The sequence below is a fragment of the Ranitomeya variabilis genome, chromosome 1, assembly GCF_051348905.1.
Source record: "Ranitomeya variabilis isolate aRanVar5 chromosome 1, aRanVar5.hap1, whole genome shotgun sequence".
Classification (NCBI taxonomy): Eukaryota; Metazoa; Chordata; class Amphibia; order Anura; family Dendrobatidae; genus Ranitomeya; species Ranitomeya variabilis.
Window position 1 is genome coordinate 270,545,007 of NC_135232.1, and position 26,767 is coordinate 270,571,773.

General features: G+C 41.3%; 1 protein-coding gene across 1 annotated transcript; it reads left to right on the top strand.

The window, feature by feature from the left end:
- Window positions 1-25,989, top strand: LRRC75B (leucine rich repeat containing 75B). The gene is made up of 4 exons (XM_077293640.1): window positions 1-521; window positions 634-762; window positions 16,875-16,987; window positions 22,031-25,989. The coding sequence occupies exons 1-4, from the start codon at window positions 285-287 to the stop codon at window positions 22,503-22,505; spliced, it is 954 nt and encodes a 317-aa protein (XP_077149755.1). The 5' UTR covers window positions 1-284; the 3' UTR covers window positions 22,506-25,989.
- Window positions 25,990-26,767: the final 778 nt, after the last annotated feature.

A 26,767-nucleotide genomic window follows, 5' to 3' on the forward strand; every position in this document is an offset into this window, starting at 1 on the left:
GGCTCCAGACAGACACAGATCGAAGATGCTCTGCAGCAGAGGCGGCTGTGGGCACAGTGGCAGCGCACAGAGGCGCAGCAGCTCAGCACCAGCCGCTGTGGACAGCTCCTCACGCCCTGCAGCAGGGGCTCTGCTGTCCCTGGAGAGTGGCTGCCAGGAGCCATGCTAGACTGGACCTAGTGTGCCAGTGGGCACTGTGGGGGCACGTGTAACTAAATGCTGCCAGCTGTGCCCATGGTGGCTACAGTAGAGTAGGTGTAGGGCACAGCTAGACTAGCAGGGTGATGGGAGGCCGGCTGAGCAGGCAGAGCAGCCTGGAAGATGAGCCTGACGATGGACTAGATCTGGGGCCCCGTGGGGAGTTTGCCCTGTCTTCGCTGATCCTGAGCTCAGAGCGGATCCTGCGCAGGAACAAGCCGGCTCCCTATGTGAGGAGAGCAGCCTGGATCCGGGACATTCAGGCGCTGCTCCGGGACCACAAGCAGGAGCGGGCGCTGCGCACCCTACAGCTGCTCCGCAAGGTGAGGAGCCGGGGCCTCTCCGCTCCGCACCTGGGCGCCTGCATATGCCTTATATAGCATGCCTAACCTTGGGCCAGGGTGTGCTGACCTCCCCCTTTTACTGTCTCTGTAGGACCTGGGCCTGGAGGGGACTTTCCTCAATGATATCCTATATAGGCATGCCCCATATCTCAACCTGGTGGATCCCATCTCCCATGAACTGCTGCTCAGCCTGGCCAGGGAACTGCAGTGTCCAAGGAAGGTAAGAAAACAACAACATAGCCTTCTTTCCATGGCATGACCCCTATACCCTTCATGCAATACTCTAACAGTCTCCCTGTATACAGGCTATGTCTTTGCATATGACAAATGCGTGTTTCTTATTTTTAATGTCATTTCCCTGGTTAGATTGCCCACGATATTGTTTTTCTTCTTTGTTTGGAGGGAAAACCTTCCAGAAACACCAGAGCTTGCACTGAATACCAATGATAGGAGCATGGAACTGGTAGTGAGGGTGGAGGCTGAGAGAGGAGGGAGATGACACAGAAAGCTGGGGAGGAGACATGGAAGGGGAAAGGCCAGCACAAACAACAGAAAGAAAGGCTGGGAAAAGTCCAAATCAGAGAAAGGGTGCGTCTCTTGAAAATAAAAATTAGAGCGACACATATATTTAGAAATTTGGCTTATGATTTGCTACTCATCTGCATTGGCAGCATGAAAATATTACCATACTGAAATAATAGTAGAGCATGGAGACTTACAACCCGTTGTTTTCCGTAAGACCCACCCTATCATTACAGGGACAGTGCTCTTGGCTCATTTACATCCATTGCAAATATACATTTAATTTATAGATCAAACCATAGAACAAATAGTTAAAATAAATCAGCTCAATAAGAAAGCAGTAAATGCAGACTCCATATAAGCACAACATACGTGTTGTCTGAGGCAGGAGATATGGAAGTGCCACCTTTCTTCAGAATTTGCATGATAAACTCTTGTAAAACCAACAATGCCAATACCCGTTTAGAAGAAAAATACATAAATGGCTTCGTCAGAAGTATGATCGTCTGTGTAAATGTATATATTTTATTTGGACATGTGTTATTGACAAAGGTAGCCATGGACACACAGATGTTGTTATAACACAGTCAGACATGATGTAACAAATGTGTGATATTGGGAACCATTACTGTAGAAAGAGATCCTCAATTCCTTTCACGCCTATAGCTTATTGTCAGAATCTGGTTATATATAGATATTTTGAAAAACACTAATATATGTACAACCCATCCATGCGTCTACAAAATGTCAGAGAGATGGAATATTATTCTGGACGTAGAATGAGCAAATTTTGATACTACTATCTTTAAATGATCCGCACCCCATATGGTGGAGTGGGACCTAACAGTGTCCATTCTGTGCAATTTAGAGAATTATTTTGTTTCCCTTCTCCCACAGTGAAGTGAAAAAATAAATTCTGATGCCAGGGTCACACAAGGGTAGATTCTCCTATGTGAGCAAATTGGATTGATTATGTAAATAAAAGTTTGATCTGAGTGAGTGCCAGCTTAGTGAGAAAATCATAGCACAGGAAAGGAGAAGATGCCTCCATCTTCTCCGTTGTGTGAGTCAGCAGAAATTGGACTGCACTCAGTTATCATCCGAGTGCAGTCCAATGTTTCACACGCACCCATAGACTTGTATGGAATTTGGAATTTTTGTGTGTAAGTAAAGGCGTATTTCTGCCCCCTCTTCCATAAATGCCACCTCTATGAAGTGTATGGCTTACTGTGGATGTATGAACAGGTACACCAGTCTCTGTTTGGGAACTCTGCAGCCCCTTCATGGTTACCTTTGGTCTCTGTGCTGCCTCTCTGGTTAGTGCCTTCCTTGCCCAGGCTGAAGGTTTTGGTGGGCGACCCTCTCTTGGCAGGTTTGTTGAGGTACCATGTTCTTTCCATTTGATGATAATGGATTTGATGGTGCGCTGGGGAATTATCAGAGATTGGGATATTTTTTATACCCCGACCCTGACTTGTACTTCTCAACAACTTTGTCCCTGACTTGCTTAGAGATCTCCTTGGTCTTCATGGTGGTATTTGGTTAGTGGTGCCTCTTGCTTAATGGTGCAAACTAATTGACTATGAATGACTACTTTGGCGCTCCTGATCATCCTTTTATCCCAGCTGCACATAATCCAACCAATCCACTTGTCGCTAAAATTGGAATAAAATATGAAATTGTGAACCTGCACTTAGGAGGAGGTATTGATTGGTATTATCTAAGTGCTCCATCTGACAGGGATTCTACAGGAATCTGTATAGAAACTACTCAACAGTGTGTTTGAAACGTGTTGATTGTTGAAATGACTGAACGTATTGCTGAACTATTCTCACCCAGCATTCCAAAGAGAAAGTGTGACGTCACCAAGCTTTGTCGGCGGTACACACATATCCAACCTCTCTCTATCAGACGGCTCTCTTCACACACTGTGTGAAATGCCAAAAGTAATGCCCTAAAAGAAGCAGCTGCTACCGCAAGTCTGCATAAGGTAAACGTGCTGGATTTGGACACCATCCTCCCACTGCAAGCCTCCACAAGGTAAAACCTGTTGGATCAGGACACTGTCCTTCCACCGCACACCGATGGTTGGTATTTAAATTCCTTTGCTTTCAGCGAATCACTATCGCCTGCAGTGCGGTCAATTGGAATAGACAAGGACAATAAAATGGACATATATTGCACTCCACATGTATAGTGTCAATGAACTATTGCACTGTGACTGTCCTTAGAAGATATCCTGCTAGTAACTTGATAATCACACCTGTTCATTACAGGGAAAAAGGGGATAACCACGTGTTCTTCCCATGCACACAGCACGTCTGCTATGAATTGTTTTTAGTGGGGAATACTACTAAATCTCAAGCCTGATTTTGAGACCATGTCATATGCAAATTAGCACCTCTTGAATTTGCATATAAGAAAATATATCCACCTGGGACTCCAACTTAGCACGGTGACTCAGTGGATAGCACTGAAGCCTTGCAGCGCTGGGGTCCTGGGTTCTAATCCCACCTTGGACAACATCTGCGAGGAGTTTGTATGTTCTCCCCGTGTTTGCATGAGTTTCCTCCGTGTACTCCAATTTCCTCCCACACTCCAAAGACATACTGATAGGGAATTTAGATTGTGAGCCCCATCGGGGACAGTGATGATAATGTGTACAAACTGTAAAGCGCTGCGGAATATGTTAGCACTATATAAAGATTATTATTATACTTGTGCTCTAAAGCCTGACATTTTCAACAAATATACATGCCTAATTTTATTCTTGTATGAATGCACATAAGACTACTAACCTATTCTGTGTACACTATTTTTGTAGTTTGAGTGGTTTCTATACACATTACTCTAGAATCCCTGTCAGAGGGAGCACTTAGATAACACCAATACCTCCTCCTAAGTGCAGGGACACAATTTCATATTTCATTCCAATCTTGCTTAATGGTGTTTAGCATGATCCCACAGCACTCTGACCGGCAGTACCGGGGGTAGTGTTACCGCGAGTCGCAGTCACAGCTGCGGGGTCACGCCGACATCGGACAGCATGATCCCGGAGCGCTCTGACTGACAGTCTTACTGGCGGTAGTGTTACTGCGGGTGACAGTCACAGCTGCGGGGTCACGCCGACATCGGACAGCATGATCCCGGAGCGCTCTGACTGACAGTCTTACTGGCGGTAGTGTTACTGCGGGTGACAGTCACAGCTGCGGGGTCACGCCGACATCGGACAGCATGACCCTGCAGCACCATTACCAGCGGTTGCGTTACCTCAGGTGACAGTCAAAGCTGCAGGGTCACGCTGACATCTGACAGCATGATCCCACATTGCTCTGACAGATGGTCTTACCGTCAGTTGCGTCACTGCACCTGTATTTCCCACGCTGTCACACATATGACAGGGTGGAAAACACCATAGGAAGCTGGTAAAACGCAAAACAAAAACTCAGCAAATCCGCAAACATTTTTATACCTGCGTATTTGCTTTGGATTTGACTGACTCAATTGAAGTCAATGGATGAAAAACGCTTCAGAATCGCACAAAGAAGTGACATGCTGCAGAAAAAATGCACTGCAAATACTCAAGGAAATTGAATTGAAATTGAAAACGCATCAGAAACACACTGTGTGCACATAGCCTAAGGGCTTGTGCACACGGTACAGATTTGGTGTATTTTTGGTGCATTTTTGCCATGCAGATTTCCTAGAAAACCTTGAAGCAATCCTGATGCCAACAAAGTGAATGCGAAACCTGAAGCGTCATGCAGACGTTGATTAACTGTGTCTTGCAGATATGGTGCAGAAAATCTGCAGCATGTCAATTCTCTGGGCGTTTTTGCCCTGCGTTTTTCACCATTCACTTCACTCAAATAAGTCAAAAACTTAGGCAAAAACACACCAAAAAGGCACATTTTTGCAGCTGCCACAACAGATGCAGAAATGGTGCACATAGCCTATCGATCACTGAAAGGCACCACCAACTGGACTCATCTGCTTACAAACATCAGGGATTTCAATGAATAAAATGGAATGTTTCCTGAAACTTTCCCAACAAAAATTTATATTAACCTGATCGGCTTCTCCTGCTCTGTAACATTTTGCCTGCAGACAAGAAGCCATTTTCACCATAATAGAATCCTTTTAAGGGTATAGGGACATCCTTAGTAAAATAAAATAGCCCAATAGTATATAGACGCAGATCCATACAATGCTGATCTGTTATCCCATCATGTGCACATGACATAGACATGATAAGTCTTTACCTAGCTCTGAAATTGTCCAAGAAATGCACTTAAAGCTTAAAGGGAATCTGTCAGCAGGTTTCTGATACCTCATCTGAGAGCAACCTGATGTAGGCAAAGAGAAGCTGAATCCAATGATGTATCTTTTACAGTGCCTACAAATAGTATTCAACCCCCTGCAGATTTAGCAGGTTTACACATTTGAAATTAACTTGGCATTGTGACATTTGGACTGTAGATCAGCCTGGAAGTGTGAAATGCACTGCAGCAAAAAAGAATGTTATGTCTTTGTTTATTTTTTTTTTTAAATTGTGAAAAGTATTTTCAGAGGGTCATTTATTATTCAACCCCTCAACCCACCAGAATTCTGTTTGGTTCCCCTAAAGTATTAAGAAGTAGTTCAGGCACAAAGAACAATGAGCTTCACATGTTTGGATTAATTATCTCTTTTTCCAGCCTTTTCTGACTATTTAAGACCCTCCCCAAACTTGTGAACAGCACTCATACATGGTCAACATGGGAAAGACAAAGGAGCATTCCAAGGCCATCAGAGACAAGATCGTGGAGGGTCACAAGGCTGGCAAGGGGTACAAAACCCTTTCCAAGGAGTTGGGCCTACCTGTCTCCACTGTTGGGAGCATCATCCGGAAGTGGAAGGCTTATGGAACTACTGTTAGCCTTCCACGGCCTGGACAGCCTTTGAAAGTTTCCTCCCGTGCCGAGGCCAGGCTTGCCCGAAGAGTCAAGGCTAACCCAAGGACAACAAGGAAGGAGCTCCGGGAAGATCTCATGGCAGTGGGGACATTGGTTTCAGTCAATACCATAAGTAACGTACTCCACCGCAATGGTCTCCGTTCCAGACGAGCCCGTAAGGTACCTTTACTTTCAAAGCGTCATGTCAAGGCTCGTCTACAGTTTGCTCATGATCACTTGGAGGACTCTGAGACTGACTGGTTCAAGGTTCTCTGGTCTGATGAGACCAAGATCGAGATCTTTGGTGCCAACCACACACGTGACGTTTGGAGACTGGATGGCACTGCATACGACCCCAAGAATACCATCCCTACAGTCAAGCATGGTGGTGGCAGCATCATGCTGTGGGGCTGTTTCTCAGCCAAGGGGCCTGGCCATCTGGTCCGCATGCATGGGAAGATGGATAGCACAGCCTACCTGGAGATTTTGGCCAAGAGCCTCCGCTCCTCCATCAAGGATCTTAAGATGGGTCGTCATTTCATCTTCCAACAAGACAACGACCCAAAGCACACAGCCAAGAAAACCAAGGCCTGGTTCAAGAGGCAAAAAATCAAGGTGTTGCAGTGGCCTAGTCAGTCTCCTGACGTTAACCCAATTGAAAACTTGTGGAAGGAGCTCAAGATTAAAGTCCACATGAGACACCCAAAGAACCTAGATAACTTGGAGAAGATCTGCATGGAGGAGTGGGCCAAGATAACTCCAGAGAGCTGTGCCGGCCTGATCAGGTCTTATAAAAGACGATTATTAGCTGTAATTGCAAACAAAGGTTATTCCACAAAATATTAAACCTAGGGGTTGAATAATAATTGACCCACACTTTTATGTTTAAAATTTATAAAAATTTAACTGAGCAACAAAACTTTTTGGTTTGTAAGATTTATGCATCTGTTAATAAATCCTGCTCTTGTTTGAAGTTTGAAGGCTCTAACTTATTTGCATCTTATTAAACCTGCTAAATCTGCAGGGGGTTGAATACTACTTTTAGGCACTGTACATTACTGGGTTCAGCCGTTCTGACACAATCAGAGCTTTTAGATTTAGCAATTAGGCAGAGCTGAGAAAGCAAGCCCCGCCCATACCAGGCTCTCCATGTACATTGTCTAAAGACAGTGAGCTGCTTATCACAGCAGGGGGCGTTGCCAGACCAGAAGGCATGGGTCACAGCAATGAGAAGCTCCTGGTGCTAAAACAATCATTGCAGGCAAACAACACCTGAGCTTGGTAAGAGAGCCATAGCTGAAATCTGTGTTTTAACCCCTACAGCATGCTGTCTTCAGATTACATAGCAAAAACCTGCTGACAGATTTCCTTTAAACTTGTCTATAACTGTGGTTATATGATTTGTACATCTATCAGGAGATTTGCCAGTTTTTATACCATAATTGCTGTGTGACTAGTGTCTTATTTAGCTCAGGGTATTTTTCACTTAGTAAACTGTGGATTATAAAGCAAACATAGGCTTCACTGTGTCATTTACTAGTGAATAAATAACTGTGAAAATTGACAGAAAATAAAGTTTAACAAAATTAAAACAAAGCTGCATCAATGAGTGACCACAAGCCAGAATATGTAGCGACCGTATAACGATGGATTCACACACAGCATGCTAATAACAGTACTTTTCATAACATTTTTAATAGCTCTTTGGGGGGGCTAAAAACTTTCTGACCAGAAGTTACTTTAACCCTTTAAGGACCGAGCCATTTTGTAGGTTAATAACCGAGACCCATTTTTTAAAATCTGACCACTGTCACTTTATGCAGTAATATCTCTGGAATGCTTCAACTTATCCCAGAGATTCTGTGATTATATTTTCGTGACCTATTGTACTTTATGATAGTGGTAAAATTTGTTCAATATAACTTGAATTTATTTGTGAAAATATTGGAAATGTGGCAAAAATTTAGAAAATTTTGCAATTTTCATACTTTTAATTCTTATGCCCTTAAACTAGAGAGATATGTCACACAAAATAGTTAATAAATAACATTTTCTACATTCTACTTTACATCAGCACAATTTGTGAAACATATTTTTTTTAATTAGAAAGTTAGAATTACACGTTGACCTGCAATTTCTAATTTTTCCAACAAAATGTACAAAATCATTTTTTTAGGGACCACATCACATTTGAAGTGACTTTGAGAGGCCAACTGTATATAATAGAAAATACCCAAAACTGACACCATTCTAAAAACTGCATCTATCAAAGTCCTCAATACCACATTTAAGAAGTTTCTTAACCCTCAGGTGCTTCACAGGAATTAAGGCAATGTGGAAGGAAAAAAAATAACATTTTACTTTTTTTTTTTTTGTTCACAAAATTTTAACCCCTTCCTGACATCGGACGTACTATCCCGTCGAGGTGGGGTGGGCCCCCATGACCACGGACGGGATAGTACGTCCAGCGCGATCGGCGGCGCTCACGGGGGGAGCGCGGCCGATCGCGGCCGGGTGTCAGCTGCCTATCGCAGCTGACATCCGGCACTATGTGCCAGGAGCGGTCACGGACCGCCCCCGGCACATTAACCCCCGGCACACCGCGATCAAACATGATCGCGATGTGCCGGCTGTGCAGGGAAGCATCGCGCAGGGAGGGGGCTCCCTGCGGGCTTCCCTGAGCCCCCCACAGCAACGCGATGTGATCGCGTTGCTGCGAGGGTCTTACCTCCCTCCCTGCCTGCTCCAGACCCGGATCCAAGATGGCCGCGGATCCGGGTCCTGCAGGGAAGGACCTGTAGGCACTGTGAAGCAGCCTGCACTTCTCTCAGATCGGTGATCTGTCAGAGTGCTGTGCAAACTGGCAGATCACCGATCTGTATTGTCCCCCCCTGGGGCAAAGTAAAAAAGTAAAAAAAAAAAATTCCAAATGTGTAAAAAAAAAAAAAAAAAAAAAATATTCCAAAATAATGAAAAAAAAAAAATATTCCCATAAATACATTTCTTTATCGAAATAAAATAACAAAAAACAATAAAAGTACACATATTTAGTATCGCCGCGTCCGTAACGACCCGACCTATAAAACTGGCCCACTAGTTAACCCCTTCAGTAAACACCGTAAGAAAAAAAAAAAAGAAACGAGGCAAAAAACAACGCTTTATTATCATACCGCCGAACAAAAAGGGGAATAACACGCGATCAAAAAGACAGATATAAATAACCATGGTACCGCTGAAAGCGTCATCTTGTCCCGCAAATAATGAGCCACCATACAGCATGATCAGCAAAAAAATAAAAAAGTTATAGTCCTGAGAATAAAGCGATGCAAAAATAATTATTTTTTCCATAAAATAGTTTTTATCATATAAAAGCGCCAAAACATAAAAAAATAATATAAATGAGGTATCACTGTAATCGTACTGACCCGAAGAATAAAACTGCTTATCAATTTTACCAAACGCGGAACGGTATAAACGCCTCCCCCAAAAGAAATTCATGAATAGCTGGTTTTTGGTCATTCTGCCTCACAAAAATCGGAATAAAAAGCGATCAAAAACTGTCACATGTCCGAAAATGTTACCAATAAAAACGTCAACTCGTCCCGCAAAAAACAAGACCTCACATGACTCTGTGGACCAAAATATGGAAAATTTATAGCTCTCAAAATGTGGTAACGCAACAAATATTTTTTGCAATGAAAAGCGTCTTTCAGTGTGTGACGGCTGCCAATCATAAAAATCCGCTAAAAAACTCGCTATAAAAGTAAATCAAACCCCCCTTCATCACCCCCTTAGTTAGGGAAAAAAAAAAATGTATTTATTTCCATTTTCCCATTAGGGCTAGGGTTGGTGCTAGGGTTAAGGCTACAGTTAGGGTTGGGGCTAAAGTTAGGGTTAGGGTTGGGGCTAAAGTTACGGTTAGGGTTTAGATTACATTTACGGTTGGGAATAGGGTTGGGATTAGGGTTAGGGGTGTGTCAGGGTTAGAGGTGTGGTTAGGGTTACTGTTGGGATTAGGGTTAGGGGTGTGTTTGGATTAGGGTTTCAGTTATAATTGGGGGGTTTCCACTGTTTCGGCACATCAGGGGCTCTCCAAACGCGACATGGCGTCCGATCTCAATTCCAGCCAATTCTGCGTTGAAAAAGTAAAACAGTGCTCCTTCCCTTCCGAGCTTTCCCGTGTGCCCAAACAGGGGTTTACCCCAACATATGGGGTAGCAGCGTACTCGGGACAAATAGGACAACAACCTTTGGGGTCCAATTTCTCCTGTTACCCCTGGGAAAATACAAAACTGGGGGCTAAAAAATAATTTTTGTGGGAAAAAATGTTTGTTTTATTTTTACGGCTCTGCATTATTAACTTCTGTGAAGCCCTTGGTGGGTCAAAGCGCTCAAAACACATCTAGATAAGTTCCTTAGGGGGTCTACTTTACAAAATGGTGTCACTTGTGGGGGGTTTCAATGTTTAGGCACATCAGTGGCTCTCCAAACGCAACATGGCGTCCCATCTCAATTCCTGTCAATTTTGCATTGAAAAGTCAAACGGTGCTACTTCCCTTCCGAGCTCTCCCATGCGCCCAAACAGTGGTTTACCCCCACATATGGGGTATCAGCGTACTCAGGACGAATTGTACAACAACTTTTGGGGTCCAATTTCTTCTCTTACCCTTGGGAAAATAAAAAATTGGGGTGAAAAGATAATTTTTGTGAAAAAATATGATTTTTTATTTTTACGGTTCTGCATTATAAACTTCTGTGAAGCACTTGGTGGGTCAAAGTGCTCACCACACCTCTAGATAAGTTCCTTAGGGGGTCTACTTTAAAAAATGGTGTCACTTGTGGGGGTTTCAATGTTTAGGCACATCAGTGGCTCTCCAAACGCAACATGACGTCCCATCTCAATTCCTGTCAATTTTGCATTGAAAAGTCAAACGGCGCTCCTTCCCTTCCGAGGTCTCCCATGCGCCCAAACAGTGGTTTATCCCCACATATGGGGTATCAGCGTACTCAGGACGAATTGTACAACAACTTTTGGGGTCCAATTTCTTCTGTTACCCTTGGGAAAATAAAAAATTGGGGGCGAAAAATAATTTTTGTGAAAAAATGTGATTTTTTATTTTTACGGTTCTGCATTATAAACTTCTGTGAAGCACTTGGTGGGTCAAAGTGCTCACCACACCTCTAGATAAGTTCCTTAGGGGGTCTACTTTCCAAAATGGTGTCACTTGTGGGGGGTTTCAATGTTTAGGCACATCAGGGGCTCCCCAAACGCAACATGGCGTCCCATCTCAATTCCAGTCAATTTTGCATTGAAAAGTCAAATGGCGCTCCTTCGCTTCCGAGCTCGGTCATGCGCACAAACAGTGGTTTACCCCCACATATGGGGTATCGGCGTACTCAGGACAAATTGTACAACAACTTTTGGGGTCCATTTTCTCCTGTTACCCTTGGTAAAATAAAACAAATTGGAGCTGAAGTAAATTTTTTGTGAAAAAAAGTTAAATGTTCATTTTTATTTAAACATTCCAAAAATTCCTGTGAAGCACCAGAAGGGTTAATAAACTTCTTGAATATGGTTTTGAGCACCTTGAGGGGTGCAGTTTTTAGAATGGTGTCACACTTGGGTATTTTCTATCATATAGACCCCTCAAAATGACTTCAAATGAGATGTGGTCCCTAAAAAAAAATGGTGTTGTAAAAATGAGAAATTGCTGGTCAACTTTTAACCCTTATAACTCCCTAACAAAAAAAAATTTTGGTTCCAAAATTGTGCTGATGTAAAGTAGACATGTGGGAAATGTTACTTATTAAGTATTTTGTGTGACATATCTCTGTGATTTAAGGGCATAAAAATTCAAAGTTGGAAAATTGCAAAATTTTCAAAATTTTCGCCAAATTTCCATTTTTTTTGCAAATAAACGCAGGTAATATCAAAGAAATTTTACCACTATCATGAAGTACAATATGTCACGAGAAAACAGTGTCAGAATCGCCAAGATCCGTTGAAGCGTTCCAGAGTTATAACCTCATAAAGGGACAGTGGTCAGAATTGTAAAAATTGGCCCGGTCATTAACGTGCAAACCACCCTTGGGGGTGAAGGGGTTAATTTAGTCCCAATTTTTTTTTTTAAAGTGCAACAGGAGAAAATGGACCCCAAAATATGTTGTGCATTTTCTCCTGTTGTTGTGGGAGAAAACTGCTGTTTGGTAGCACGACAGGGCTCGCATGGGAAGGAGTGCCATTTTTCTTTTTGAACGCAAAAATGGCTGGAATCCAGAGCGAACGCCATGTTGTGTTTGGAGAGCCCTTTATGTGCCTAAACAGTGAAACCTCTCAGTTTGCTGTGTAATTTCTCCTGATTTTACACCAATACCTCACATGTAATCGGGAAATACTTTTTAGGCACAGTACAAAGCTCAGAAGGGAAGGAGCGCCATATTACAGTGAAAATTTTACTGTTATGTTTGCGGGTGCCATGACCCACTGGAAGAGCCCATGAGGTGCCAGAATAACAGAACCCCCCATAGGTGATCCCATTTTACAAACTACACCTCTCAATGAAATCATCTAGGGGTGCAGTGATCATATTGACTACACTGGTGTGTCACATAATTTTATACCATAACTACTTTTTGGCCACAAAAATTTTGTTTTGGCCCCAGATTTTACATTTTCACACAGGGAAATGGGTAAATATAGCACCAGAATTTGTCATACAATTTCTGCTTAGCCATACAGCGCGACTCGGGAGAGATGGAGCGCTTTTTGCCTCCTGGAGTACAGATTTTTGTAGAATAGTTTGTGGACTCCATATACAGAGCCCCTAAGTGCTAGAAGAGCAGAGTGCCCCCACTTTGGAAATTATACCCCTGTCGAACATGTGAACGCTAAATGTGGTTTAGATACACTGTGGGGCTCAGAAGGGAGGGAGGCATTTGGATTTGGGAGCGCAGAATTCGCTGAATTTCTTTTTTTTGGGGGGGGGCAAGGAGCCGTTTTGCTTTTCCAGAGCCTTTGTACTACCAGTAGTGTGGAAGCCCCCTATATTTCCAATGACAGACCTGAGTAAGGGCTTACTTTTTTTGTGGATTGAGTTGAAGCTTTTGTTAGGAACATTTTACATAACATTTTGAATCAAATTTATCCTGCGCACTACACTGAGCACTTACTTCGGAGTTTCCATCTAAATCTCTGAGTGACGTGAGAAATGAAACCCCTGATGGATCCATTCACTATAATGAGGCAGTAGATTTACTCTGGACTCCATCTGGCCTCTGTTCAGCGGCGTCCTCTTCAGAAGTACACAAAACTGTGTTGGGCCGCGCTTTTATGCCTGTCTAAAAAAGGACCCCACCGGATCATAGGCCAGACAGTGTCCACAGTGCCTCCATCTACCTCATTATTGGTAATCTTCTGACGGGTGTTCCGTTTGAATCATGTGTTTCAGAGATTTACACGAAAAACCCCACAGAGCGCAGAATAGATGAACACTGCGATGGTTGTGAGACAGAATGAAAAAAATCAACACTAGGTGAAGAATTGATTTTATTCATTTTTTTACTCCGTTCCTCATGTGGTATAAGTGATTAGATGACTTTATTCTTCGGGTCTGTGCGATTACAGCGATAGCAGATTTATATAGTTTTTTTTCTGTTTGGCTGCTGTCACACACTAAAAGACGCTTTTTTTGTGAAATCAAGATTTTGCATCACCATATTTTGAGAGCTATAATTTTTCCATATTTTGGCCCACAGAGTCATGTGAGGTCTTGTTTTTTGTGGGATGTGATGGCGTTTTATTGGTACAATTTCCGGTCACATCACATTTTATGATTGCTATCTATTCCAATTGCTGGGAGGCAGAATGAACAAAAAAACAGCAATTCAGGAATTTTCTTTTGGTTTTTTTTATGCCGTTTCGCATGTGTTAAACTTTATAAGGCAGCTTTATTTTTTTGTGATCAATATGATTACAGTGATACCTTATTTGTGTTATTTTTTTATGTTTTAGAGCTTTTACACAATAACATTTTTTATAGAAAAAATAGTAATTTTTTCATCTCTGTATTCTGAAAGCTATAACTTTTTATTTTTGATGGAGCTGTATGACAGCTTGTTTTTTTGTGGGACAAGATGACGTTTGATCGCTTTTTCATCGTTTTATTCCACCTTATTTCAGCGGTATGATGAAAAACCATAGTTTGCCACTTTTTTTATGGCATTTACTAAAGGGATTAACTAGTGTGCCAGTTTTATAGATCGAATCATTCCCGATGTGGCAATAGCAAATATGTTTACTCTTTTTGCTTGTTTTTTTTTTTTACATTGTAATTTGTATTAATTAGTGTAATATTTTATGATTTTTTTATTTTGTATTTTTTTTAAGATTTTTACAATTTTTTTTAACTTTTTTTACTTAGTTCATGTGTGGGACTTTCACTTTTTTCATTTTTGTTTTCACTTTGATCATAAGTATCATGCATTGCAATGCATTATACCTGTACAGAAAGCTGCTTAGCCTTAGACCATGCTATAAGCATGGTCTAAGCAGCTTTCTGTAGCTTTGTGACCCAGGGGTCGTCATGATGACCCCGAGTCACCATGTCAACTATTGGGCCCTCGCAGGGCGCCGATCTGATGGCAGAGCTCTCTCCCTCTGCCTGCCTCATAAATGTTGCGATCACTCGCATTTACAGTCAGTCAGATAACAAGACAGAGAAGACGGACAAGCGAGACGAAGAGGAAAAGCCCCATGATGTGGTCCAGAAGCGTCAATAGAGTGAGAAGCCAAATAGCAGCCATATTGACATAGAAAACTCTCCTAAGAGGAGTAAGACGTGGAACCGTGGGTAGAAGTACAGTACTCTTGCTTGCTGGGCTGTAGTGCCTTCATTGGGGGACAAGGAGACTCCCGGGGTAGAGTACTGGGCTGTGTTGAGACAGAAGAGCTAAGAGAAGCAGAAAGCTAGTATATAGTATATAGTTCCTTAGTATAAATATGTATATTTATGGACTATGGCCTCTCTTATTGAATTCTGCAACACCTGACTGGATGAAAACAACGGCACCATGCGGTCTGCAAGGGCATCTCACCATCACAGCTAACCTCCACACACCCAGCCAGGACCCCATTTTAATATAGTGTGCAGGGCATAAAACACGAGTACCTTGCCAACGGCTACCGCCCTACACCACGTTACACTACTTTACCCAGATTCTGACTAAATGACATGAGTTAAACTTCCTTGATAAAAATGAGAACCGTAAATGAAATAGTTGAACAGCGATTGTTATATCGTGCACTGTGATCACTCGACGGATAATCTGTAGTATATTCGTGTTCAACGTCCAAATCCTATAAAAACTAAACTACCGTATTTATACTGAGTATATAAATTCATAAAATATTGTACAACATTTCCGTTGACACTTTTAATAAAATTAGCGAAGCGATGATATTTTTCCAGGATAACAATGATGCACTTGTTCCAAAGCCCCAACTGCTACTCAACTCTTTATTGCTTGGAACACGAATATCACTATTTAGGATTTAAATTTCCACACTTTTTGGTGGTAAAATCATTGAAAGAGCGAAAAATCTCCATTTACATGACAGTTTTCAAAAGTTGAATGAGAATTTTTTTTCCCTCGTCTAAACTATTTCATACATAATGAACGAGCATTTTTGGACACATAATTCAGACACTCAACGTATTCACATTACACAAATATCTTGAACGATGGGTCGTTAACCTTAGAATGCTATGGATTATCGGCCAATGAAAATGCAGCTTTACTACTGATTCTATAAGTTAAAGGGAACCTGTCATAAGGTTTTCTACCCCAAATTAATGCCATCTGTGTATGGGTACTGTAATGTTGATTACATTCATAGCTTTACTTTAGAAATCTGTGTTTATGAGGGATGAGTGCAGTGGTCAGCACTAGACTTATAGCTTTGCTGCCTCTTCTCCCTATACTCCCCATCCGCCATCTGCCTTCTGTCAGTAATTGACTGGTCACTTTCTTCAGTGTCCTGCCTCCTCCACCGACAATCTAGTACAAGCACACATCGTTCCTTGTGACGACGCATACGCAAACAGTTCCTGTAAGTGTCGGGTGAGATCTGCATAGTTTGTGGATCACGACAGACACTCACCGTCTTCTTCACTAGGACGACCAGCTCAGGAATGAGCAACATTTCAATATAGGTCACTTCCTCCATTGTGGTAGATTTTCTCTTTTTTGATTGGTGATATAGTATGTCGTGCTATGTTTCTATCAAGGAGTGGAACATCTTGCAAAAGGTCAAAGGACCTATTAAAAAATCATTAGGGTTTATAAGGTACCACTGGAACTGGCAGTGCAATGTGGTTTGTAAAAGAAACCACAACATAGATGTGACTTAAATGGTTTGTACCACAATTTGACTTTATCCTCGATCTGTAGGATAGGGAATAACTTGAAGATTGCCTTTGAGTGCTACTGCCGGTTCTCCCCTGTGATCCTAAAACAGGTTTCGAAAGAGCACCTTCCAAATAGAACGGAGGTTAAGCATTCCTACCTTTGCTTCCGTCATTCATTCAGGCAACGGGAAGGCTAGCGTTAGCCGGACTCAGGGGACTTACTCCGAGTGATCAGGTAGATATTCCCTATCCTACAGACAGGGAATAACTAGATAACTACAAATCTTGGTACAAACCCATTTATGTTGATTGAATCTGGTTATGAGTGTCCTTGCCTAGTGTACAACTTTGAAGAAAGGTTGAACGTGATGGATTTATGTCTTTTTTTTCAGCTTATATAACTATGAAGGTACAGTAACTGTGTCAAAATATATGACTACTATGTTTTCCCCAAAAATTTACATTTGTAGGAACAAGACCAGATGAAATCTACGGACCGCATTTGCCGGCAGCTACTCTACCATTTAACACCACACTCAAAATGGCATCGACACAGTCTACCTCGAAGGAAAAGTATGGCCTGGTGAGTAGGATATTAAAAGGGGACTAATTGTAGTAAAAGCAGAATATATAGATATATTGTATGTGCAAGTCCACTTCATTCTGGTAGGCTTGGGTTGTCCTTGTATTATGTGAATGGTCACTTATCTGAATTGCTGCAATGTAATCTATTGCTACATTTTACCTGTTGATTGCAGACTACCTGAAAGGAGTTGTCTCTGAACCTTAAGGGTTCATTTACACGAGCAGATAATCGACTAAGCGCTAAACAATGCGATTCAAACTCACAATTAGCAAACCATGTCAGACGAGTGTTTATATAGGATGAGAATCGTGCATGAAATGGTTGAACGGCGATGGTTACATCGGGCACTGTGCTCACACAAATAATCTGAATTTGTATTTGTGTTCAATGGTCAAATCCCATAAGTGGCACTATTTATACTGAATACATCAATTCATAGAGTATTGTACAAACATTTCTGTTAATACTATACTAAGAATATTTTATCAAATTAGTACTAAAATGTTCAATAATCAGTTTCCCAGTTCTACATGAACAGTAGCATTTGCAGTAATAACGATGAACAATATGACACGAGTATGTACTTGTTCCAAGCTCCAACTGCTCCTGAACAATTGCCTTGGGACACAATAAACCAATCACTGACAGCCATACCTACTCAGCATTTCAATTTCCACTTCTCGTTTTTGCAGATCTAAGCATTAAACCAGCGAACAATCTCCATTTACATTGCACAATTTTCAAAAGAAGAATTTGAATATATTAATTTGTATAAACAATTTCATACACAATGAATTAGTGGGTTTGGAAACATCATTCAGTCTCTCTACCCATTCACATTACACAATTATCGGGACTTATGGGTCGTTATTAGTGATGAGCAAACTTGCTCGGATAAGGTGTTATCTGAGCATGCTCGTGTGCTAACTGAGTGTCTTCGGTGTGCTTGAAAAATATGTTCGAGTCCCCGCAGCTGTTGCCTGTTTGTTATGCAATCCCTCCATGTGTTCTGGCTGTCGAACAGCCTCAAAACCTGCAGCCATTGTGACTCGAACATATTATTCGAGCACGCCGGAGGTACCATGTTAGCACCCGAGCACGCTCTGATAACACCTTATCCGACAACGTTCGCTCATCACTAGCCATTATTGTTAGAATTTAAAGGATTATCGGCCAGCGTAAATGTGCACTTATGGTATTACGTGTTTATTCAACTCGTTTTAAGGTTATATTTATTGGGCATTTACAGTCCACAGATGGTCAGATCCTACAGAAAGTTACCATGCATAGCCATAAATATGAACTTAATGTAAGGTTCAAAATGTGTAAGTGTTTCTTGGATGAACTCATCATTTTTTAAAAGATATCAGTAAAAATGAGGAGATTTTAATCCTCTGAATGCTGGAGAAATATTAGACACTAGCTGTACTACCCGGCTTCGCCCGGGGTAATAACTGCTGTTAGCAAAATAAAATGTGTTAACAAAAATTTATTCTGCACAAAAAAACCACAAAACAAATAGATAGAAATGTAATTATTAAAAGGCAAAAACTAAGCTAATAGAAGCATTTTACAACATATATTTCAACACCAGAGATATTACACACAGATTTAACTAAATTGGCCAAGTAATGTGAAGTAATCTTCTACTACTTATTCGAGAGCCTTTTGATAAACGACATTCTTAGTTTTTCCTTCAGGTGCAAAGACAAACAGATTTTTGGCTGTTCCAACTCTTGAACAGGCCACATAAAGTTGACCATGAGAAAAGCATGGAGATTGTAAATCTAAGCTAGCTGAAGAGCCCGCCGTTGCCTGGGCATAGTAAATATCTGTGGTTAGTTATAGCACCTCACTTCTCTTATTTTCCCATCACGCCTCTCATTTTCCCCATCACATCTTTCATTTTCCCCCTCACATCTCTCATTTTCTCCCTCACACCTCTCATTTTCCCCCTCACTCCTCTTATTTTCCCCCTCACTCCTCTCATTCCCCCCTAACACTTGTCATTTCGACCTCACATCTGTCATTTTCCGATCACTCCACTATTTTCCCTCACTCCTCTCATTTTGCACTCACACCTTTTCATTTTCACCTCACACCTCTCATTTTCAGGTCAGTATATACATGTTTGTCATCTCCCTTATATATAGTATACACCTGTATGTCATCTCCTGTATATAGTATATACCTGTATGTCATCTCCCCTGTATATAGTATATACCTGCTGTGTGTCATCTCCCCTGTATATAGTATATACCTGTATGTCATCTCCTCCTATATATAGTATATACCTGTATGTAATCTCCTGTATATAGTATATACCTGTGTGTCATCTCACCTATATATAGTATATATCTGTGTGTCATCTCCTCCTGTATATAGTATATACCTGTATGTCATCTCCTCCTATACATAGCATATACCTGTATGTCATCTCCTCCTGTATATACTGTATACCTGTAGGTAATCTGCTCCTGTATATAGTATATACCTGTGTGCCAGCTCCTTCTGTATATAGTATATACCTGTATGTCATCTCCTGCTGTATGTAGTATGTACCTGTATGTCATCTCCTCCTCTATATAGTATATACCTGTGTGTCATCTCTCCTGTATATAGTATATATCTGTGTGTCATCTCCTCCTGCATATAGTATATACCTGTGTCATCTCCCCTGTAAATAGTATATACCTGTGTCATCGCCTCCTGTATATAGTATATATCTGTATGTCATCTCCTCCTGTATTAGACCTCGTTCACACGTTATTTGGTCAGTATTTTTACCTCAGTATTTGTAAGCTAAATTGGCAGCCTGATAAATCCCCAGCCAACAGTAAGCCCACCCCCTGGCAGTATATATTAGCTCACACATACACATAATAGACTGGTCATGTGACTGACAGCTGCCGGATTCCTATATGGTACATTTGTTGCTCTTGTAGTTTGTCAGCTTATTAATCAGATTTTTATTTTTGAAGGATAATACCAGACTTGTGTGTGTTTTAGGGCGAGTTTCGTGTGTCAAGTTGTGTGTGTTGAGTTGCGTGTGGCGACATGCATGTAGCGACTTTTGTGAGATGAGTTTTGTGTGGCGACATGCGTGTAGCAACTTTTTGTGTGTCGAGTTGCATGTGACAGGTTAGTGTAGCAAGTTGTGTGCAGCAAGTTTTGCGCATGGCGAGTTTTGCGCGTGGCGAGTTTTATGTGTGGTGCCTTTTGAGTATGTGCAAGTTTTGTGTGAGGCAACTTTTGCATGTGTTGCAACTTTTGTGCATGTGGCAATTTTTCCGCGTGTGCAAGTTTTGCGTGTGGCGAGTTTTCCATGAGGTGAGTTTTGCACGTGTGGCGAGTTTTGCATGTGGAGAGTTTTGCGCGTGGCGAGTTTTGAGCGGCGACTTTTGTGTTTCAACTTTTATGTGGCGAGGTTGGTGTATGTGTGGTGAAATGTGCGCTGAGGGTGGTATATGTGTTCGAGCACGTGGTAGTGTGTGGCGCATTTTGTGTGTGTGTTCATATCCCCGTATGTGGTGATTATCCCATGTCGGGGCCCCACCTTAGCAACTGTACAGTATATACTCTTTGGCGCCATCCCTCTCATTCTTTAAGTCCCCCTTGTTCACATCTGGCAGCTGTTAATTTGCCTCCAACACTTTTCCTTTCATTTTTTCCCCATTATGTAGATAGGGGCAAAATTGTTTGGTGAATTGGAAAGCGCGGGGTTAAAATTTCACCTCACAACATAGCCTATGACGCTCTTGGGGTCCAGACGTGTGACTGTGCAAAATTTTGTGCCTGTAGCTGCGACGCCTCCAACACTTTTCCTTTCACTTTTTCCCCATTATGTAGATAGGGGCAAAATTGTTTGGTGAATTGGAAAGCGCGGGGTTAAAATTTCACCTCACAACATAGCCTATGACACTCTCGGGGTCCAGACGTGTGACTGTGCAAAATTTTGTGGCTGTAGCTGCGACGGTTCAGATGCCAATCCCAGACATACACACATACATACACACATTCAGCTTTATATATTAGATTTCGCTCTTCTGTTAATTTTTCCATTAATTTACTCTGCAGTTAAATGCTATCCATCGGTGCCTGATTCTATTCACATTGGGACGGGAATGGGCTAACTGTAGTTTTCTGAAAGGGTTAACAATGTGAGGTTAAAGAAATGCCTGCTCACATAATTTCTATTTTATATAATTTGTGTCCAGTTCCGATAACCTGTAGAAACTGTATATACTGAATTTATACTGTACATGTGAGCAATCTCAGATTTTGACAAGTCATCAGTCTTAAAGGGAACTTGTCACCAGGGTTTCCCAATATAAACTAAAGTCACCCCTCTTAACTATCCTATTACCTCAGTCCTGTATCTCAGCCCCAACTTCCCCTGCATATGCCAAAAAATACCTTAAATACTTCTGGCATACAGCACAGTTGGTCTGATATGCCTCTTTTTCCAGTGCCGCCTTAATCTCTGCAGCTGCCATCCTCCTTACTTGATTGATGGGGATGATGCATCCCACGTCCTCCTCAGATCACAGCGAATCTTGTACTTGGGCAGATGCGAAGTCTCATACCGTGCATGCACTAGCGCCAACTTCACTTACAGGTAAATAGGCGCTGGCACATTATAGAACTTCAACTACACAGGTGCTAAATTCACTGAGATCTGTTAATGATGTAGGATGCATCAGGAGAACTGCCGCTGCAGGGATTGAGGAGGTGCCAAGAAAAGAGACCCCTATTGGACCAAGCACGCCGTATGCCGGAAGTATAGGAGGATTTTTTTACATATGCCAGGGGAGTGGGAAGCTTAGGTACAGGTCGATGGACTGTGGTAATAGCACAGTTAAAGGTGGTGGCTTTAGTTTAAATTGTGAAGACCTGGTGACACATTCTCTTTAACTGAATTGCAGCTAACTTGATAAACTACATTTTATGCTTGAAAAGAGATAACTTGTATTTGTGGCTGTGAATTGTATAGAAATACAAATACTACATTTTCAAAGTTAACTCCTTCTCTTTTGGCAGCCTGAAAAACAGCCTGCAACAGAAGTCAAATATTGAGTCCCTGGATCTGTCTGGAATTCCTTTGACTCCCAGAGATGTTCAGCGTGTGATTCTTTACTTACAAAGCCATGGAGATAGTCTAACCAGTGTGGACTTAAGCTTTGCTGAGCTCACAGACAGTACTTTGAGCTTGGCTCTTCCTGCTTTGGCAGTTCTCCCCAATATCACGCACCTTGCACTTAATGGAAACCGACTTTCTTGTGCCACCCTGAAGGAGCTTAGCGAAGCCATGAAGGACAGTGCCAACTTCCCCTCGCTGGCCTGGGTAGATCTGGGTAACAATGTAGACATCTGCTCCATGCCCCAACCTTTGCTCTTGGGGCTGAGGCGGCGTCTGTGCCAGCAGAATCTGCTTCCCACCATTCCTGAGGCACAAGACAGTGACTTATCTGAGGGAGGAATTCCCATGTCTTTTCCTTTGCCTTGGGACAGGTGAGACCTCTTAGTCCAGTAGCCATGGAGACAGGGACTGACCACCTCTCCTTAAACCAATGTTGATGTCATCTAATATAAGAAGGAAGAGTGGATCTTACACTCACAGTGCCACAAGTAGTTGTTTTCAGCCAAGGAGGAGGGGCGCCAGATAAAGGTACCACGTAGCCCCACGCATCTTCACCCACCGGGCGAGGAGCCCGGAGACAAGGCAGTCCATCACAGCTCAGCACCGGCCTCATCACTGTGTGTTCTGTGGATTAATCTCTAAACAAAAGGAGACAGTGATCACAGCCAGACAGGAACAGAACTGCACTGTCAGGAAAACCGGAAAGGAGGGGGGGTGCCCAAGACCAAGAGGAGGGGGCATTTGCTGCCATAGAATGCATGATTTTGAGTGGACAAACAGCAAAAATCCTTAAAAACTTTATATAATATTTTTTAATCCCCAGCTATTTACCCTTTCACTCTTGCAACAGTGAGCAAAATGTAAAATAAATACCGCAAAGGGTTTACTTGGCCTGCAGAAGTTGAATATTGTGAAGCCCACAAAGGCAGTGTTGTATCTGGAAGGTTTCAGTGACAGCTAAAAGCTGCTCCTTGTCCTGAGAGCATGAGGAGTTCTCAGTGCAAGTGAATTTTTCGAAACACTGAATGTATATACAACGCCACGTTTATGTGTGTGTGTATACTGTAGATGAAAAACAGGATCTGGTTACACTATCAAGACTATTTAGAAAATCTCACCAATTCTTTCTTGTATCAGGAAATATTAATTTGCTCATTATGCATTTGTAAAAACATGGCTCACAATGACACGATTGTCTACTGCCAAGTTCCTCTTCAAAAATATAAAAACTGAGCTTCTCTGTAAAATGTCACAATGCGATATTAGCAAATTCATTGTCTCAAGCCTGTGAAGCAAACACAATGTGGAATTACAAAAACTCTACATGCATCCGTACACTATTGCCAATTATCAAGTTCCTCAAAAATGGAAGTGACACTGACAGCCTATTACTAATGTCACAAGACATGTTATTAAATTAATAGGTCTCCCCAAAGATTCTCTTACGTTTCCTATTTAAAAAGATAAAAAAGGATTTAACAAATTATGCAACTGAAAAAGGACTCAGAAATACAATGTTTGGTAATATTTCTTGGTACACAGTGTACTAACTTAATGGACTCATAAGACCACTTGGAAATGTATCTCTACAATAATTATTATGGGGACATGAAATGTAAAGCTTGGCAGGAGACTGACATTTCAGGGGAATAAAAGATAGCGTGTTACTGTCAAATGTGTCTTTTTTACAATTCTAAAGGTTCCAACAATATTAGATCACAGATTAATGATAAAGTAACTGTTGTACGTTATAGCACTGAGCATTACATGGCATTACATGGGCTAAGCATCGTCTAGATTGCTGCTAGCATAAATGTATAGTACTTTTGTAACTGTTTCTAGGAGAATCTTTTTTTATTAAGTACTCATTAAGAATTTATAATTCCGTCTACCTGGTTGTCAATAAGTGGTTGTAAATTCATCGTGATTCTCATTGTTTCATTCATTTAGGCACCTTATTGGCTTCACTCACGTCATTGGCCAAGGTAGATAGTCTGTGGAGGGGTTCCCACTTGACTAATACCAGTATCTACCCTACCAACCAATTAATGTGCATTATGAAACTAACTACTGTTAGCTGTTACTATTGTTGCATTAAACGACAAGGCACAAGCATTAACCATGTCACCATGTATAACTCAGAGTACAGTATATTAGCAAAAGTAAAGTTGTAGGCTATTCGGCACAAGGCTGTAATTAGTTAATAGATACGGTACTTTGTTTCCTCCTGGGTCACCTTGCTCACTAAGGCAAGGTCCACAGAATTTTACTGTACGTTCAATGGTTTCGTCAGTTCTTGCAAAACCAGATATGTGCGTATGCCCTGACGAGGCACTTACTACAGCTCTGGCAAAAATTAAGAGACCACCACAACAAAACCCTGTCATGGGCAGCCCAATCTACAGACCTGAAACTCATTAAAAACCTCTGGAATGTAATCAAGAGGATGGTGGATAGTCACAAGCCATCAAACAAAGAAGAACTGCTTACATTTTTGCACCAGAAGCAGTGTGAAAGACTGGTGGAATGCATGCCAAGACGCATGAAAGCTGTGATTAAAAATCATGGTTATTCCACAAAATATTGATTTCTGAACTCTTCCTGAGTTAAAACATTAGTATTGTTGTTTCTAAATGATTATGAACTTGTTTTCTTTGCATTATTTGAGGTCTGAAAGCACTGGGTTTTTTAATTTTGACCATTTTTCCTTTTCAGAAACAAAAACAACAAAAGTTATTGCTTGGAAATACGGAGACAGGTTGTCAGAAGTTTGTAGACTAAAAGAACAATTTACATTTTACTGAAAAATATACCTATAAAGAGAAAAACCAGACAAACTGACAGTTTTGCAGTGGTCTCTTAATTTTTGCCAGAGCTGTATAATGGTGGAAATGGAGTCAATGTGTACTCTGTTGTACATAATTTTCAGCCTTATATGCCTAGTTGAGGCTGGCAGCAAGACGTAGTCTACTACGTCTTACTGCCCTCTTTCAATAGGTGTATACGACTGGAAATGATGTATCACAGATCACTCAGTGATCCATTTACATCAATATAGTCAATGCCTCGTCAGAGCATATGCCCGAATATGCCAGCCTCAACTACACATATAAAGCTGAAAATTGTGTATGACAGAGCACACTGAGACTCTCATTACTGTCAGTGGCCCCATCAGTGCATATACTGTTTTGGGGACATTCAGACATAATCCCTGACAAAACCACTGAATGTAGAGTAAAACACTTTGAATAAATAGCCTGAGGTTGAAAAAACGTGTAATAATGAAAGTGATAGTTTCTTGCAGTAGGCAGTCAGACATGAGGACGGAGGTTTAATTTTTTAACATTGCAGATATAACTAGAGTAATATTAATGTTAGTTCAGGCCTCGGGCATTTTAATGAAAATGATCGTTGAAGGTGTAAACTTTTGGCATTATAGGACAATAGTCACACATTCAGGCCTTCTAATAATGTAAGGCATTGATGTCTACTAATATTTTAGCACAGCTTGGAAGATCAAGAGATATTTTCTTGGTAGCTGATCTTCTAACTGTCTTAAACATAGAATATGCAATGCAACTATTGTGAATGGTCTTTCCATTACATGGAAGCAGAACTTCTCACAAGAATGTATGCATTATAGATATACGTAGACCAGTGTTTTTTTGATCTTGTATTCTAATGTCTGAACACTCTTAATTTACGTCTTTTACACTGTCTCTATTTTGTAAGTGAAAGGTATGCATTATAGCTAATCCACTGTATGTAGGTATCACTGTCCTGACATAACAGAAAAGTGATTCCCCACTTGTAATGTCCTTTTATCCCATGTGTCAATAAAATAAAATTGCTAAGCGTCAACCGCAGGCCTGCATTTTTACTTACGCTGAACATGGGAATGGATCTGAGCAATGCACAAACACAGACCATATGCAAAATGATGGTTTTTATTGCTAAACACATTAAAAGTATTTAAGTGTATCTGTTACTAGGTTTTACAGCAAAAATTATATAAATTAATAGATATCTTAGACTATGAGGCCAATTTAATTACAGTACTTTGAAAATTAATATCAGAATGACTGTATTATTATAATTATAATATGTATTATTGTGAAAGCTTAACTCTATCTCCGATGACCTGGTATGATTAACCCCTTCACCCCCCAAGCCTGTTTTCACCTTCATTACCATGCCAAATTTTACAATTCTGACCAGTGTCACTTTATGTGGTAATAACTCTGGAACGATTCAACGTATTCTAGTTATTCTGCAATTCTTTTTTGTCACATATTGTACTTCATGACAGTGATTTGCGTTTATTTGTGAAAAATAACAGTGGAAAACCCCTACAAGTGACCCCATTTTTAAAACTTGACCCCTCAAGGAATGTATTTAGATACTCGAAAGGGAAGGAGCACCATTGGACTTTTGAAATGCAAAAATTGTAGAAATCATTGGCAGACACCATGTCGAGTTTGGAGAGCCCCTGATGGGCCTAAACAGTGGAAACCCCCACAAGTGATCCCATATTAGAAACTAGACCCCTCAAGGAATGTATTTAGATATGTGCTGAGCACCTTGAACCCTTCTTCACAGAAGTTTATAATGTAGAGCCGTGAAAATAAAAAAAATCA